Source organism: Salmo salar, chromosome 22 (assembly GCF_965601325.2).
Source record: "Salmo salar chromosome 22, fSalSal1, whole genome shotgun sequence".
Taxonomy (NCBI): Eukaryota; Metazoa; Chordata; class Actinopteri; order Salmoniformes; family Salmonidae; genus Salmo; species Salmo salar.
In genome coordinates, this window is record NC_138312.1 from 15,957,732 (window position 1) to 15,975,838 (window position 18,107).

The 18,107-nt window shown below is 46.2% G+C and overlaps 1 protein-coding gene across 3 annotated transcripts in view; it reads left to right on the top strand.

Annotated features, from left to right (window-relative positions):
• The window catches only part of LOC106582849 (E3 ubiquitin-protein ligase PDZRN3-B), a 129,482-nt gene extending 112,496 nt beyond the window's left edge, over nt 1-16,986 (top strand). For all 3 annotated transcript variants that reach the window (XM_014166373.2, XM_014166376.3, XM_014166375.2), the window contains 7 exons: nt 10,308-10,561; nt 11,424-11,511; nt 13,284-13,382; nt 13,636-13,698; nt 13,783-13,884; nt 14,036-14,152; nt 14,451-16,986. In XM_014166373.2, coding sequence (XP_014021848.1) covers nt 10,308-10,561; nt 11,424-11,511; nt 13,284-13,382; nt 13,636-13,698; nt 13,783-13,884; nt 14,036-14,152; nt 14,451-15,983 — 2,256 coding nt within the window. In that variant the 3' untranslated portion in view covers nt 15,984-16,986. The remainder of the gene's footprint in view (nt 1-10,307; nt 10,562-11,423; nt 11,512-13,283; nt 13,383-13,635; nt 13,699-13,782; nt 13,885-14,035; nt 14,153-14,450) is intronic.
• The last annotated feature ends 1,121 nt before the right edge of the window (nt 16,987-18,107 follow it).

The window sequence follows — 18,107 nt, forward strand, 5'->3', positions numbered from 1 at the left end:
TGCTGACTGCTGGAATAAAATAGGATCTGCTGTCAGTCCTCACAGAGGGTGTGTGGAGAAATGAGCCTGTGTGCTGCTGCGCTGCCTGGCTGGCTGCAGCTCTGGGACTGGGTGATTGTGGGCCAGCGGAGTGAGATAAGAGTGCTAATGAAGGGTGACAGAGCCCTGGGTCTCAGCCCCACTGCCGGTGATTAGTACCCCACCGGGTCGAGCCCTCGCTCCCCTTTTGTCTCCATCCCCTGCCCTCATTGTGGAGAACCAGATAGAGGCAACCATGAGGATAACGCGCGGACTCTACCTCACGTTTAGATGTTCTATCAAGTTTTTATTAGGCGTATGTACGGGATACGCATGGTAAACATCATTCAAGGAAATGCTTTCTTGCGGGTTCCTTCTCGACAATGCAACAACAATAAGAAAACATATGAATATAAAGTAAATGGCAGTAGAATAGAATAATTAATTCTGGCATAAGTATAATACAGGAAGGCACAATTTATAGTACTACATTTTCCCTCAGAACCACCTCAATTGGTCCGGGCATGGACCCTACAAGGTGTGGAAAGCATTCCACAGGGATGCTGGCCCATGTTGACTCCAATGCCTCCCACAGTTGTGTCAAGTTGGCTGGATGTCCTTTGGGCGGTGGACCATTCTTGATACACACAGGACGCTGCCTGGGACAGGTTGAGCACACCGCCTGCTGGTCAGCACACACTCTGAGGACGCGTGGCAAGGGATGCCATCTGGAGTTTTCCTCACGTCAGCCTCGGAGAGCGAAATCACCTGGTTGTACGGAGCAGCGAGAGTCTTCGTGGATGGCTCGGTATTGTCTACCTCGAAGCGAGCATAGAATGGGTTGAGCTCGTCTGGGAGGGGCTCTTAGGATTGTACGGATATCTCCGTTCATCCAGGGTTTTGGGTTGTTCGGATTGTTATTGTGGGTACATCATCAACACATTTCCTAATGAAGCCTGTGACTGACGATGTACACTACCGTTCAAAAGTTTGGGGTCACTTAGAAATGTCCTTGTTTTTGAAAGAAAAGCATATTTTTTGTCCATTCAAATAATATCAAATTGATCAGAAATACAGTGTAGACATTGTTAATGTTGTAAATGACTATTGTACCGAGGCCCATTATCAGCAACCATCACTCCTGTGTTCCAATGGCAACAGTGAAAAGGCGACTCCGGGATGCTGGCCTTCTAAGCAGAGTTCTCTGTCCAGTGTATGTGTTCTTTTGCCCATCTTAATCTTTTCTTTTTATTGGCCAGTCTGAGATATGGCTTTTTCTTTGCAACTCTGCCTAGAAAGCCAGCATCCCGGAGTCACCTCTTCACTGTTGACGTTGAGACTGGTGTTTTGCGGGTACTATTTAACCTCTCTAGGGGGTGTGGGACGCTACCGTCCCACCTGGCCAACATCCAGTGAAATGGAAGTCAGGAACCAATACACACAGTCAGTCATGAAAGCAAAGGCTGTAGCTCTAACTCCTGTAGCATCCTGTAGCTCTAACTCCAAAAAGTTTTGGGACACTGTAAAGTCCATGGAGAACAAGAGCACCTCCTCCCAGCTGCCCACTGCTCTGAGGCTAGGTAACACGGTCACCACCGATAAGGGGTGGGGGTGACACTCTAGACCCAAACTGTTATAGACCTATATCCATCCTGCCCTGCCTCTCTAAAGTCTTCGAAATCCAAGTTAATAAACAGATCACTGACCATTTCAAATCCCACCGTACCTTCTCCGCTGTGCAATCCGGTTTCCGAGCTGGTCATGGGTGCACCTCAGCCACGCTCAAGGTCCTAAACGATATCATAACCACCATCGATAAAGAACAGTACTGTGCAGCCGTCTTCATCGACCTGGCCAAGGCTTTCAACTCTTGTCAATCACCGTATTCTTATCGGCAGACTCAATAGCCTTGGTTTCTCAAATGACTGCCTCGCCTGCTTCACCAACTACTTTGCAGAGTAGTCAGTGTGTCAAATCGGAGGGCCTGTTGTCCGGACATCTGGCAGTCTCTATGGGGGTACCACAGGGTTCAATTCTCGGGCCGTCTCTTTTCTCTGTATATATCAATGATGTCGCTCTTGCTGCGGGTGATTCCCTGATCCACCGATATGCAGACGACACCATTCTGTATACATCTGGCCCTTATTTGGACACTGTGTTAACTAACCTCCAAACAAGCTTCAATGCCATACAACTCTCCTTCCGTGGCCTCCAACTGCTCTTAAACGCTAGTAAAACCAATGCATGCTTTTCAACCGTTCCTTGCCCGCACCCACCCGCCCGGATAGCATCACTACCCTGGACGGTTCTGACCTAGAATATGTGGACAACTACAAATACCTAGGTGTCTGGCTAGAATGTAACCTCTCCTTCCAGACTCATATTAAACATCTCCAATCCAAAATCAAATCTAGAATCGGCTTTCTATTTCGCAACAACGCCTCCTTCACTCACGCCGCCAAACTTACCCTAGTAAAACTGACTATCCTACCAATCCTCGACTTCGGCGATATCATCTACAAAATAGCTTCCAAAACTCTACTCAGCAAACTGGATGCAGTCTATCACAGTGCCATCCGTTTTGTTACCAAAGCCCCTTATACCACCCACCCCTGCGACCTGTATGCTCTAGTCGGCTGGCCCTCGCTACATATTCATCGCCAGACCCACTGGCTCCAGGTCATCTATAAGTCCATGCTAGGTAAAGCTCCGCCTTATCTCAGCTCACTGGTCACGATAACAACACCCACCCGTAGCACGCGCTCCAGCAGGTATATCTCACTGGTCATCCCCAAAGCCAACACCTCCTTTGGCAGCCTTTCCTTCCAGTTCTCTGCTGCCAGTGACTGGAACGAATTGGAAAAAATCGCTGAAGCTGGAGACTTATATTTCCCTCACTAACTTTCAACATCAGCTATCTGAGCAGCTAACCGATCGCTGCAGCTGTACATAGTCCATCTGTAAATAGCCCACCCAATCTACCTACCTCATCCCCATATTGTTTTTTACTTTTCTGCTCCTTTGCACACCAGTATCTCTACTTGCACATCATCATCTGCTCATTTATCACTCCAGCATTAATCTGCTAAATTGTAATTACTTCGCTACTATGGCCTATTTATTGCCTGCCTCCTCACACCATTTGCACACTGTATATAGACTTTATTTTTTCTATTGTGTTATTGACTGTACGCTTGTTTATTCCATGTGTAACTCTGTGTTGTTGTTTGTGTCGCACTGCTTTGCTTTATCTTGGCCAGGTCGCAGTTGTAAATGAGAACTTGTTCTCAACTAGCTTACCTGGTTAAATAAAGGTGAAATATTAAATTTTTTTAAGTTAGCCTTTTTAAAATGATCACTTGGATTTGCTAACACAACGTGCCAATGGAACACAGGAGTGATGGTTGCTGATAATGGGCCTCTGTACGCCTATGTAGATATTCCATTAAAAAATCAGCTGTTTCCAGCTACTATAGTCATTTACAACATTAACAATGTCAACACTGTATTTTTGATCAATTTGATGTCATTTTAATGGACAACAATTTAGCTTTTCTTTCAAAAACAAGGACATTTCTAAGTGACCCTGAACTTTTGAACAGTAGTGTATATATTCCCCAATGTTGGTGGATGAATCTTTGAACATATTCCAACCAGTATTCTCTAAACAATCCTGACCACTGTAAGTGAATGCCAGACAGCACAGCCTGGTTCATAGCAGTTCTCAGTTAAAACTATTGTTCAAATTGCAAGTGAAATGTGCACCAACCCGAGCTCTCCGTTCTTTCACCTCTGGTCTTTTGGACCCCCCACTCATCCCAGTCAAAGCTCTTCTCTGCCCTGGCAGCCAAATGGTGGAACAAGCTTCCCCATAAACGTCAGGACAGCTAAGTCCCTGCCCCCCCCCCAAAAAAAAATACAAACACTAACACTCCCACTTGTCTTTTTCTACTAGCACTGACTACTTTATTAAGGAAAAGTGTACTTACTAAGACCGAAATGTGGCTGTCTCACCTAGCTAGAGTATCTTAAGATGAATGCACTAACTAAGTCGCTCTGGATACAAGTGTCTCCTAAATGACAAAGGTGAAATGTAAATATAATGCTGGTTCCGTTAGTGTGAGAAACTAGGTAAGCCCTTTTTCTTGATTAGCACCTGACGCTGAGCTCATTAAGACAGAGGAAGGCAGCAGAATGCCTAAAGGAAGTGATTCTGAGTATTTTACTGATCTACTGTGGATCACAGAATGCCCCATGCTTAAATCAGATTAGGAGAAAGTAACAGTAGTGTCTTTTTCAGCCCGCCGTGCTTGTTAGCGTCATTCGTTTCTCACTATTTGTTCTGTAATCCTCCGTAAGCCTGCCTGCTGCAGTAAATAAAGACTGCTGTGTTTTTAACTGTCGGAGTGTGGTAAGACTTTCCCCACAGTCAGTCAAAAGAATTAAACACACACAAACCGCGCACACTCTGAGAGAGACCATTACAAAATGGTTGAACGTGAAATAAAAGAGGTATTAACTGTGGTTGACCCACACTGGGAACGCTCCCGCTTCCACTCAAGCAGCTATAGGCCCCCTGAAACTAAGCTCTCAAGCCTCCATTCACTCTCTCTATCACGTCAGCCCTCCTCTCTCTCTCTGTTCAGAAAAATGCAGACTTTGAAGAATTTGCTTAAGAAGTGTATCGGACCATAAAGAGAGACTTTAGAGAGTGGGAGAAGCAATCGCCACTCATGGTCCCTTATGAACAAGTGTCTATGGACTGAGGTTCCCAGGGCTTTCCTGCCTTCCCACTGTTGAAAGGCAACTTCTTTTGCCTGGCAGTTTCCACTCCATTCACCTCACTGTCTGCTTCATCAAAATGACAAGGAACAGTCTGTCTTTAATGATGTACTCTTCTTTATAAAAGGAGTCGTTGGAGTTTGAACAACTATGAGCTTATTCAGATTGACAAAAGTTGGAAGAGAGGCATTGGGACAAAATGCACATAACATGTACATAAACTTTTCAATTTACATTAGCAATTGAATGTTCCGTGCCGTGAGAGGGTACGTGTGACGTTCCTGCTTCACAGGTCAAATGTACCGTAAATATCACACTATCCACTAGCCAGTAAGCATGAAAACTATTCAACTAGCTATGCGAGAAACTTTCAATGCATCTACCATATTACAATCTTGATTAATGTAACAAAACCATATTACACTCTTGAATAATGCAACAATTCACAAGCAGGTGCGGACATTTAAATGGTTTATTTTCTCCTCCATACACTCATTAATTTAGCTGCAAGACAATAACAGCCAAAGTTGCACAGCTGCTAGCTAGCAAGCTAATGTTAGCTAACAACATTTGCTTCATCAAGTAACGTCATCATAGAGAAAATGAAGGCTTACCCCCTTATATGAATGTAAATGTACAGTAACGTTATCATACAGTGTCGTTCATATTATACATAACTACAGGAAACTGCCAAAATAAAGGAAAAACCAACACAACGTCTCTTAATAGGGTGTTGGGCCACCACGAGCCACCAGAACAGCTTCATGCATCTGGGCATTTTTATACCTTACCCCTAAGCATCATGGGATGTGAATTGCTTCATTAACTTGGGAACCACACCTGTGTGGAAACAACGTGCTTTCAATATACTTTGCGTTCCCCATTTACACAAGTGTTTCCTTTATTTTGGCAGTTACCTGTAGATATCAAGCTAAACACAATGTCTGCATCCTCCTCACAGCTAACTTACTAGCTAACTGACTAACTTCAGCCAACGATAGCAGAACCATTGCTAGATTGCTTAGAACCAACCATGCTTCATTTCATCAATATCATGCAAATCATTACATGAAAAAGAATTGCGACTGAAAAGTTGGTAATTCACGGTGTAGTGGCTGCTTGCGTTCCTGCTTGGTTTTGCATTGAAAACAATTATTGTGTTCTGATATTCCCTTAAAGTTGCAGCGTCAATTTCACAGTAACCGGCTTTTACTGCAATTTCAGGTAAAAACTCAATTAAACAAGTCTAATATAAGAAATATGCCTATACATTTCCGCTGTTTCAAAAACAATGCTCTGCTATTACGATTTTGTTCTGTAGAAGTGTTGGGCTTAACAAGACTTCTTTTTACACTGCCCTGCTTGGAGGAGGGCAACCGTCGGGCGAGTGTCGTGCAGGACCTCCGGAGGTAGAAGTCAAGACGTGACAAGTTCGCAAGTTTATATTCCAGTAAAAGGTCTAGCCAAGGGTATTTCCTCAATCTCTAGGCAATCTCTCGTAGTGAGAAGAGGCCCTATAGCATAGACAAATGTAACATGTTGCATTGTATGACTTGGCTCAAATGTGTAGGCCTTTGAAGATACATAGAAAATAATACACCGCCAAATTGGTACTGTTGATGTTTTTTTCCACATGACTTGAGTTCTCTTGAGGCAGCCCCCAGCTACAGCCTTGTGCCAGAATGAAAGTGACTGTTCTCGCAAACAGACAGATAAGCCTATTTGGCAGCAGGTCAGCAATCAGGGAGAGGCTGATACACACACACACACACACACACACACACACACACACACACACACACACACACACACACACACACACACACACACACACACACACACACACACACACACACACACACACACACACACACACACACACACACACACACACACACACACACACACACACACACACACACACACACGCACACACACACACACACACACACACACACACACACACACACCTACCTGCTGCCTTCATGCCGAAGTCTTAATCTGGACTGATTTGCATTCTAGTGGTGTGTGGAGATGAGTGAGGATAAGGGAAGGCTGGGCTTTCCATTTGTGTTCCTCATTACCTCCAGGACGTGACACATAGCATGTCTGAGGTCCAACATTAAAAGAGAGCTCATTTTATGACCAATGTTAAAATGCAGAACATTTTGTCTTCTATCTAGCATACCAAGTCCCACTTCTTCCAAAGCTCATATAGAGTCTGAGCCAGCGATCTGATGTGATGTCTTAATGGAAGGAAAGGCATGACAAAGTAAATCCATCTGTCTGGACAGTCACAAATACACCAGGCATCTGATTCAGACCTCATTACTATTCCAGAGCTGAGCTCGCTGCCCTCTTGTCAGTAAATTGGATTTACGAGACCCTTCACTGAGGGAGGGCTGTATGAAAGGTTTACATAGTAATTTCTACCTGTCACTCACTGCTGTTTTCTAGAGCTTGGCATAATGCTTATGCAAACGTTACAGCTGATAACATCTTAGAAGTATGTTGATTTTTAACTGATAATAAGTCTTGAACTGCTGTTCATTACCGTTTGACAGTATTCAGTGATTCAATTTCAACAACCGAATGTGAATGCTTAGGCTCTGTGAAGATAAAGGGTTATAACGGCCCATGGTTTTGCTTGGACAGCGATACAGCGAGCTGTGCATATTGTGTTTGTGAATACTGCAAAGCTTACTTAGTGCACTGGGCAGTGCCATGTCAGAGGTGAGTGTGGTGGTGAATGAGGGCCGTGGGACCCCCTTCCTGCCTTGGAGGGGACTCCCCCATTGAGGGCGCTGAGGCGGAATTCTCCGGGCTCTCCGGGAGGGGTCTGGCATTGTCTCCGGGTCGCTGCCTTCAAGGAGCAGTGAGATTCCAGGGCAACCAGGCCTGTCTATGAGAGGGATGGACACACAGACAAGATTGTTCCTCACAGCTGATCTGAACAAACACTGCTAACCCAGAGAAATGGACAAAGAGAGACAGAAAAGGGGAGAGCGGAACTTAATTTTTACCTTCTTTGTGTGTAGTCTGTGTTCAAAGCCTCCTTCGCAACACTCGTCCTCTCATTACTTTTTTCAAGTTTTTATTTCAATTTCGTAATGATTCGGCACATTTCTTCTCATTCCATTTTCTCTCAATTATTCAGTACAAATTGTAAATGGAAGCTCTTACTTTTGGCCAAGTTGTGATGTGGAAGTTGAACCCATTTGAGATGATCCAATTATCCTGCAGGCTGGGATTAGCATTAATCCTCTCTGGTTATTAGTGAGCACATAACCTCTTCAAAGTTGAAGTGCACAATGTCCCCTCATCCTCCCTCCGCACACGCTCAGTGCTCTGTGGTAATGCCTTAGAATGGAGCACATTCTAAGATATTACAATAGAGCACATGGCAATTTACCACAAACATTTGTCAAGTTCTCTCAAATACTTGGGAGTGGTGGATATTATAGTGGGCATTAGATAGCACAACCAGACTGGAACCAGAATCCAGGGCGGCACACATGCCATCATTTAGTCACCTTGACATTGCTGCTGTCCCTGTTCTACAGTATCCCAGATAAGCTGTGAATTAGAATGAGACAAAATATGGCCAGAGGAAACAGTGTCAACCAATTCCAGACTTTAATTCTGTGTTTGTGTGTGTGTGAGAGAGAGACAGAAAGGTTTCAAACAATAAATAACATATCTAATGACCTCCAGAGGTATAAACCTAGACATCCAGCTCCATTGCATCACTTGAGTCTTTATAAATTGAGCCAGGGTTTTTATCAGTCTTCTCAGGGAGCTCACAGTGTGCACTCTTGGCCCTGGCCTGGCTGCCGTGTGTGTGTGGAGAAGCGGGCAGGGGGAGAGGAGTGCGTGGCCAGCCTCTGAACTGCAAAAAGCCCCCGGGCTCAGATCCTATCAAAGCGCTCACACGTCCAGGAATCACAAACGAACAAATTCCAAATGCTGCGCTGATGGAGGGCGGAACTGGCGGAGGCTCTGGGAGAGACCTGATAAGCCCAGAGTAGAGGCAGGCAGTCTGCTGACCCAGGGTGCCGTGCTGCACTGCTCGCAGGAGGAGGGCTCTTCTCCTGTGGTGCTGTCTTCTTGGCATCGTAATGACTTTCCTGCTTAGTTTTTTTGGGGCTGTGATTTTTGCTCTGGTGAACATGTACAGCACGCCACACAGTTCTGCAGGGTTTTTCTTTGTCATGTTTTGTCACGTAGAAACATCATGGATAGCTACACGTTTTAATGAAATTATATTTAGTGTCCTATCGGGTTTTGACTATTGTGTGTGACCCTAAACGATGCATGTGTAACAAACTGTAAATCTCTCATGAGATCCAATGACATATCCTCTTCATTATACGGATTGATAAGGAGAGGGGATTGGCTTTAGTGGCACATCCCAACTTCATTAGCCTCTTCTGTGTGACGCTGCAGCCCGTCCCACTGCTCAAATGAATCTCTCCTGGTTAACAAACCGCAGCAGCCTGCATAGCAGCTAATCTCTGACGGGAGGGTAGATTCTTCACTTCCCAGAAATGACTTAGCTAAATAAGGGCTCCTCGATGCAGCCTGTCTAACGACCTTGATTAATTAAAGAGGGCCTCAGTCTTAATTAAAGTCCTATTCTGCTTCGTCGGGTTGTGACCCTGTTAAACAGACTGAGGCAGTTGAAAGTTATCACACACCACTGTCAGGCTGGAAGACTCTCCTCCCGGTTTTGTAGAAATCCACAGTCACACTCATCCAGTGATCTGAGGGTTTAATCATCTATGCTATGATGATGATATCAGGGCTCGTGTAGCATGAGGAAGCGATATCTATCGGCTTACAATAAACCCCAGCCTGTTAAGGAGAGCGAGAGAGATGGGGAAGCAATTGAGAGAGAGAGAAACGGCGTAATTGAAATTGGTTTCATCACGCCGTGTACTGTTTGTGTTCACGTTGTTACAACAGTGTGTGCAAGAAAACTGTCATGTAGCCACTATTCTCAGAAAATAAAGAGAGCTTTCAAAGTCAAATCCAGACGCTTTTTATTTTTATGTAACCTTTATTTAACTAGGCAAGTCCGTTAAGAACAAATTCTTATTTACAATGACGGCCTACACCAGCCAAACCTGGACGACGCTGGGCCAATTGTGTGCCGCCCTATGGCCCAATCACGGCCGGTTGTGATACAGCCTGGAATCGAACCATGGTGTCTGTAGTGATGCCTCAAGCACTGAGATGCAGTGCCTTAGACCGCTGCACCACTCGGGAGCCCTAATGCTGTTCTTCTATAGTTGAAGAGATACTTCGGGAAATTTGGCAATGAGGCCCTTTATCTACTTCCAGCAGAGTCCGATGAACTCATGGATACCATCTTTATGTCTCTGTCCAGTACGAAGGAAGGGAGAGGTCCTTTCACGAGCCAATGCTAACTAGCGTTAGCACAATGGCTGGAAGTCTATAGGTATAATCCCAAGGTAACCATATTCTGTCTCTGTCTGTGTGTGTAGGTGAATGGGAAGGACCTGTCCAAGGTCACCCATGACCAGGCAGTGGAGGCCTTCCGCACAGCCAAGGAGCCCATCATGGTCCAGGTACTTCGCCGGGCCCCCCGCCCCAAACCCTCCAGCCCTGCCTCAGACACCCAGGTGGTGGACATCAGCACCCAAACAGACATCACCTTCCAACACATCATGGCCCTCACCAAGCTGCCTGCCGCCGCCCCCACCGTGGCTGTGTTGGAGCAATACCTCATGCCTGAGGAGTGAGTTACAGTACACTGTCTTATCGGATGGGTTGGAGTTAAGGGAAGGGACGGGGTTAAAAGACTAGATCCTTCTGTTTCTTATTTCCTTTCCCTCATGGTCACTGATTGGTGAAGGACTTGATAGGCAAAACTAGTTTGTTGAAAACTTACCCAGTCCTTTGACCATGTCACTGGTCAGTATAGAAAGGGCTCAATTAAAGATGGAGTATTTGGATACAGCTTTTCGTAAAATGCCACTTTGCCAGTTCATGACAATGGAACCTGGTGTGTTTTCACGAGAACAAATTGGTATTCATGCCTTCTAACTGAAGTTAGATGTGAATGTTACTCCTGTTACTAAGCGAGATGTCAAGTCCTGGAGCACACAGCCAAATGAAGATGGCCTTGTTAATTTGTGTTTGCATATTAAATGACTTCCTGTCTGTCGTCCGCTAGCTGTGTCTATATGTGGCCCGGAGCTCACAGTCTGGGTACTCAAACACATTACTGTCAGGAGCAGTTGCCCTTTAATAGGTCAATCGTGGTTATTTTTAATTGATTTCAGAGTCAAATTAAAAACATGGCATTTCCATTTCTGATTAACCTCAGGCCAAAAACAAATCTTAACTTGATTTAAAACTTAGACTTTTACAATAGAATGTGGCCACTTGTTTTCCATTCTCAAGTAATTCCCAATTTACTGAAAGTTCTGGTTGCGTGAGATTTACGTTAGGGACATTGGAATGATTTCATTTCAATCCAGTGACACACTTAACACTGACGTACTGTCATGTATTGTGATTGTATTTCTGTGTAATAACAGATTAATCATGACAAGGCCTGTAGGAACTATCTTTATTGTGTTGAATTGCTTTCATAGGCATTCCCCCGGGCACGAGTACTTTGACCCCAATGATTTCCTGGAGGGCATGCAGCAGGAGATGGAGCGAGAGGAGCTGGAATATGAGGTAAAATACAGACGACTCCCTCTTGTCTTTCTCCTTCTCCCCCTTCTCCTCCTCTACCCATCCCCCCTCTCTCCTTCACCTACTCTCACGCTCTAGCCTTCTCTTCTTCTCCCACTCTCTCGACCTCACCGCCTTTCTCCCCTTCTCAATGAAGATAAACATTCAGACATGCGACGCCGTATTCCTCTGGCTGTCCCATCACTGAGCCACTGTGTCTCCGTCCCAATAGCTCTGTTAGTCACCACAAGGCCCATTCTCCCAATATATCACCGTTATCGATGAGCTGAGCCCACTCTATCCCGTAACGACACTGAGTATGTAGGCCAGACGGAAATCGAGTGGCTTGTTTGCTCCGTAGTACCCAGGAGCAGATGCTAAATGGTGACATCATTACTTATTTTGTGACAACGCCTAATGCGTCTTTGCTTTAGAGGGGGGCGCTGCAAGAGGCTTATGCACTGAGGATAATTAGATGGCACCGATAATAGGAACCAGAGTGATGGATCTGATGATGCGCATGAACAATGGCGTGATGGGGCCCTGATGAGGAAGGATGTAGCCGGGAGATAGAGACTCCAAGGTCTCAGGGTGCTTCCCCCCTCTTTCCCTCCTCCCCTCCCAACTACTGCAGTGCATTAATAACCAATCGCCAAACATGAAGCCAGGGAGTTCAAGCTGTCCAAGCCAGAAGCGCAGATGCACAGTAATACAGACTCCCTGCCCTGACCTTGTCCTAGACCCAAGGTCGATCTGATGAAGCCCTCTAGCTCAGAGCCACACATCTCAATACTGTGGACAATGACAAAGGAGCCAGTGGCCTCCCTGTGATGATCTTAGCTCACCACCGTCATCCCACTGATGTTCTTCCGTTCATCCTTTGAAGGGGTCCTGTCTCAGTCCTCCCTGCCCCAGTGTTCATAGACACTTACACTGGAATGCTTGTGTTAAAACATTTGCATAATGATGTTATGTAACATTTAGACGGCTTATGATGTAGGTCCACAACAAAAGCCTGAATTAGTCTGACTATCAATTCAGACGAAAGGTTGGGGGCTTTTTAAAGGGCTATTGCACTGTAACGACACGGTAAAGCGAAAGTCACTGTAGTCGATTACATGTACCGTCTCGTGAAAATGAGGTCTCATGTTGTGTACACTTTACTCTTTGTTTACGTGTTTATGAAAATCCCTCCTTTTTTTTTGAACCCTGTCTGAAACCCCAGAGTGTTCTGCGTGTTCTGTTTTGGAGATTTCAGTAGTCAGCTGCTGTGGTAGAGAACAGTTGCGTTGGAGGGGTTAACCGTCTCTCCACCCCTGGCCCCGAGGTATACTATCAGGGTCGGTATCTTACAGATTACAGATGTGGACTAGTGGCAAACGGGACACTGCTTAGCTGCAAGCCAGTGGATCATCCCTCATCCTGTCACTGTCCCCAAGAAAAGTTACAGGACATAGGCCGCACGCAATTAAAGGAGTCGTTATTACGATTGATGGGTCTGTGTGTGTGTGTGTGTGTGTGTGTGTGTGTGTGTGTGTGTGTGTGTGTGTGTGTGTGTGTGTGTGTGTGTGTGTGTGTGTGTGTGTGTGTGTGTGTGTGTGTGTGTGTGTGTGTGTGTGTGTGTGTGTGTGTGTGTGTGTGTGTGGTCCTAAGTTGAACTCAATATACTGCTGGGTGTGTCTTTAAGAAAACAACAGCAACCATGGAACTCCAGTCCGCACATTGGGAGAGAGTACATCTGTGATGTTTCATTTGCTGTTTTTGCCTTGTTGCAGGAAGTGGATTTGTACAGAGCCAACATCCAGGACAAGCTTGGGTTGACCGTCTGCTACAGGACTGATGATGAGGACGAGACTGGGATCTACGTCAGTGAGGTATGTGGCACACCTTCAACAACGGCCAGATGTTGTTGTCAGGGTGTAAAGAAGGGGATAATGGATGCATAGATGCATCTTATGGTAACAGACGACACACCTCTGAATTAGGGATATCAAAACCTGCAGATAAGAATTGCATTTACTTCTATGCAGAAATGTTTTTCCCGCTTTCTTTTTGCTATGTCTTTCGTCTCCGACCAAAGGTCTGCTTGAAATGAAAAATCCTCTCCTGTTCTCTCTCTCTCTTTAGATTGACCCAAACAGCATCGCTGCGAAGGATGGCAGGATCAGAGAGGGAGATAGAATTATCCAGGTAAGGATAAAGAACACTCCCGATGCTTCCAATGCGTTACCGGTTCCAACCCGTCTCTAATTCCATTCCTTCTGCTCCCTGCAGATCAACGGGATTGAGATCCAGAACCGAGAGGATGCTGTGGCTTTGTTGACCAGTGAGGAGAATCAGAATGTGTGTCTACTGGTGGCCAGACCAGAGATTCAGGTAATCTCACCACCCACCTCCTAGAATCCTTTATAGTACTAGGCATGCATAGACTGTGTATAGTTGTCTGTTTCCTAAGTTGTACTTTAGCCTTAATTGGCAGCGACTGAAGTCATCCTCCCTCTTCCTCTCTCCTACCCCTGTGTCCCAGCTGGATGAGGGCTGGATGGATGATGACAGGAATGACTTCCTGGATGACCTCCACATGGACATGCTGGAGCAGCAGCACCACCAGGCCATGCAGTTCACCGCCAGCATGCTGCAGCAGGTAGTGTACAGCAGCCGGCATAGAGCCACTCAGAACTGTAGACACATGCATACACACAGCATGAGTCAACAATCAGTCACAGAGTAACATATGCTCACCTGCATGTTACTGACAGTGAGTCAATTCCCAAACAGAGTAGAATATGCTCAGTTGCCATAATGGCCCATTGTACTCTACATACCGAAATCTAGTAGTACTGAAGCGGGTAGGTTCACATACTGTAGTCAATGATAAGTACAGAGAAAACACATCTAATAATGTTAGGTGATTCAATTATTCATCCTATTTGGTGTTGCAGAAGAAGCGTGAGGAGGATGGTGGAACGACTGACACAGCCACCCTGTTGTCCAACCACCACGAGAAAGACAGTGGGGTTGGCCGCACCGACGAGAGCACGCGCAACGACGAGAGCTCTGAGCAGGAGAACCTGGGGGACGACCAGACCGCGGCCTCCAACACGCTGGGCAGCTGCAGCCGCAGGAAGCTGGCCTACAGCCAGGACACCCTGGGAAGCGTTGACCTGCCCTTCAGCGGTGAGTCCTTCATCTCTGCAGACTACGACCACGCTGACTTCCTGGGTATCCCCGCCGACGAGTGTGAGCGCTTCCGAGAGCTCCTGGAGCTGAAGTGCCAGGTGAGGAGCGCGGGGGGCCCCCAGGAGCTGTACTGCCAGAGTGCAGGGGCTGGAGGGGCCGAGGAGGGGGTGGACAAGGAGCTGGAGCTGCTGAACGAGGAGCTACGCAGCATTGAGCTGGAGTGCCTCAACATCGTCCGGGCCCACAAGATGCAGCAGCTGAGGGAGCAGTACCGTGAGTCCTGGATGCTGCACAACAGCGGCTTCCACAACTACAACACCAGCATCGACGCGCGCCGCCATGAGCTCTCCGACATCACAGAGCTGCCCGAGAAGTCAGACAAGGACAGCTCCAGCGCCTACAACACCGGTGAGAGCTGTCGCAGCACCCCCCTCACCCTAGAGCTGTCCCCAGACAACTCCCTCCGCAGGGGGGCAGAGAACCAGGGCGAGTCTGGGGCCTCAAGCAGCGCAGGGCCCAACAGCAGGATCCTCAAGCCTCTGCTGTCCCCTGTCCAGGAGGCCGGTGACCCCAGCAGAATCAGGCCCTCCTCCTCTAAGGAATCTGAGTGTGGCCTGCAGGTGGAGGGGAAGGAGCGTAAGCTGGGAGAGTCTACTCACAAGCTGGCCCAGCCCCGCTCCCTGTACAAACACGCCCACATCCCGGCCCACGCCCAGCACTACCAGAGCTACATGCAGCTGATCCAGCAGAAGTCTGCCGTGGAGTACGCCCAGAGCCAGATGAGCCTGGTCAGTCTGGTCAGCCGCGGTGACCCCGTGAACCCCGGAGACATGCTGGATCCCAAGATGGAGTGGAAGGTGAAGATCCGCAGCGACGGCACGCGCTACATCACCAAGAGGCCCGTCAGGGACAAGCTGCTGAAGGAGCGCGCCCTGCGTATCCACGAGGAGCGCAGCGGCATGACCACGGACGACGACGCCATCAGCGAGCTGAAGATGGGGCGGTACTGGAGCAAGGGGGAGAGGAAGCAGCATGCGGTGCGCGCCAAGGAGCAGAAGCAGCGCCGCGAGTTCATGAAGCAGAGCCGCGCTGACTGCCTGAAGGAACAGGCCAGCCTGGACGACGACAAGAAGGAGCCCAACATCATCGAACTGAGCCACAAAAAGATGATGAAAAAGAGGAACAAGAAAATCTTTGACAATTGGATGACTATCCAGGAACTTTTGACCCACGGTGCTAAGTCGCCTGACGGCACGCGAGTGTACAACTCCCTCCTGTCCGTCACCACTGTGTAGTAGGCAGACAGGACAGGCCAGCGGTGTAATGTACTGTAAATAATAGGACACTACGGATTGGGGTACAGTTTCCTGCCTCGTTCAATGTGGCAACATTTTGTTAATATGAAACAGGAAAAGCCTTTTCTAAATGAACTCTTGACCCCTGCAGGCGGTTGAGAGCTGCTCCACAGAGTGTTCCACGGATCGACTTTGAAGATGATTGACATGATAAGGATGATTATGAGACTGTTTTCAAATGCTTTCAGTAAACCTTTCTACCTTTGTGCTTGCTCTTGGGACAGCAGGTAGCCTCGTGGTTAAGAGCGTTGGTTCGAATCCCAGAGCCAACTAGGTGAAAGATCTGCCGACGTGCCCTTGAGCAAGACCCTTAACCCTAATTTCTCCTGTAAGTTGCTCTGGATAAGAGTGTCTGCTCAACTGTAAACTCTTTTGAATAATATTGATAGTGTTTCACAACAATATTTTGGTTTTGGAAGGTTTTGAAAGTGCGTAAAGACTGTGCCATAAGTAAACAGCAGCCAACATTTACATATTCTTTTGGTTTTATTTCATTTTTAATAAGTATCTCTTATCAGTATTTTACTGTTACGCATACCTTTTGCTTACTGAAAGAAATATTTAGCTTGAAGGTCAACACATAATCTTGAGAGGACTTTTGTAAATGTAACTAAACCTCCTTGTTCTTTGTAAACAAAACACTTTAGTTATTGACGATCTGAAAGGGTGCTGTTTTTCAAAAGTTATACATCCAGTGTGTATCATCTGTTACATATTCCACCTTCAAAAAGTGATGTCGTGTATGTATCAGGATAGAGCAGATCATATGTTGAAATCAGAATCTTTCCGTGTAATTTTTTTTTTTAAGCACATTGTAGTCGCCTTACCTTTGTAAGCCTCCAAATAACACAGCTTAACAAATCCTTAATTAGGTACCCAATTTGATGTCTTGTAAAATGAGAGAAATAATAAATTATTGTTTTATATTTGATGAGCTTTAAAACGTTGGTGTGGGATTTTTTTATTAGCAAGAGGTTTTTGATAGACCTACTGAGTCAGTGCAGGTAGGTGGCAGGTGAGTGAAGGAGAGCACAACTTGCATACAGCATCCACATCATGTTTTGAAGATGCCTTAGTAATGGACCAGTGTGATATGGGATATATTAACCCACATTCAAAATTCAGGAATTCAATACAAAATTAGAAAGAGTATTAGCTAGCAAACGTACAATAGCCTGACAATTCATGGCGTTGTTTTTTCAGCTACTGACTGTGTAATCTCAGCTGAGAAAGAATTCCTAACTCACTCATCATCATAGAAAGAGGAGGGCCATTCATTTGAACAGAGGAAGGATATTGAGTATGTGCTCCGGGGATCTCTTTTCACTGTGTCTCAATACACCCAGTAAATCATGTAGGTCTCTCACACTTTTATCAGTTTGCGTGGCCTACTTTTGCCGTACTCTCTTTGAAGAATAATGAGTGAGAAGTGTAAGGAACTTTAAGGATTGCATGTTTGGCTCCCGTTTTCATCCTTGTCTTCAGTTTAAATACAGCTAAACTATTGGCCAAAAGGCAATGTTGTCCTCCCATTGCACTGCAGTTATGCCTCTAGTCTAACAACACCCTATGACTAATAATAGGCATGATGTGGATTGAATCTTCTGTCGGGGATGCCCTGCCCTTCTCAACAGACTGCTGAGCAGATTCAAAGGAACACAAAAGGCTGGCTGTTCAGTTTGTCTCAGTGGAAGAGATGGGTTTTGAAATGAAAGAATTGCAGTGCTTATGTGCTTAGGGTGATGCTACTACATTTTGTCCCTTCCTGAAATGTCATTAACCATTATTGGCAAGAGGATTTGTCCATGTCGTTGAATCACCCCTGTCTATGGGGCCGTAAAGTGAGTGGAATCATGGCTGAGTGGTGTCCACACTTGACTGACCACTCCACGCAGGGGCCACTGACTCACCCTGGCCCCTACCCTCTCCTCACAGAAAGAGCATAACTCTCAGACAAGTTAACAGAATCGTTTGAGTTACCACTGTCTCGTTAAGAAAACAGGACAGAGGCTTATCAAACTTGATCAGTGCGTGGATGATATACAACTTTACACGGATTTGTCC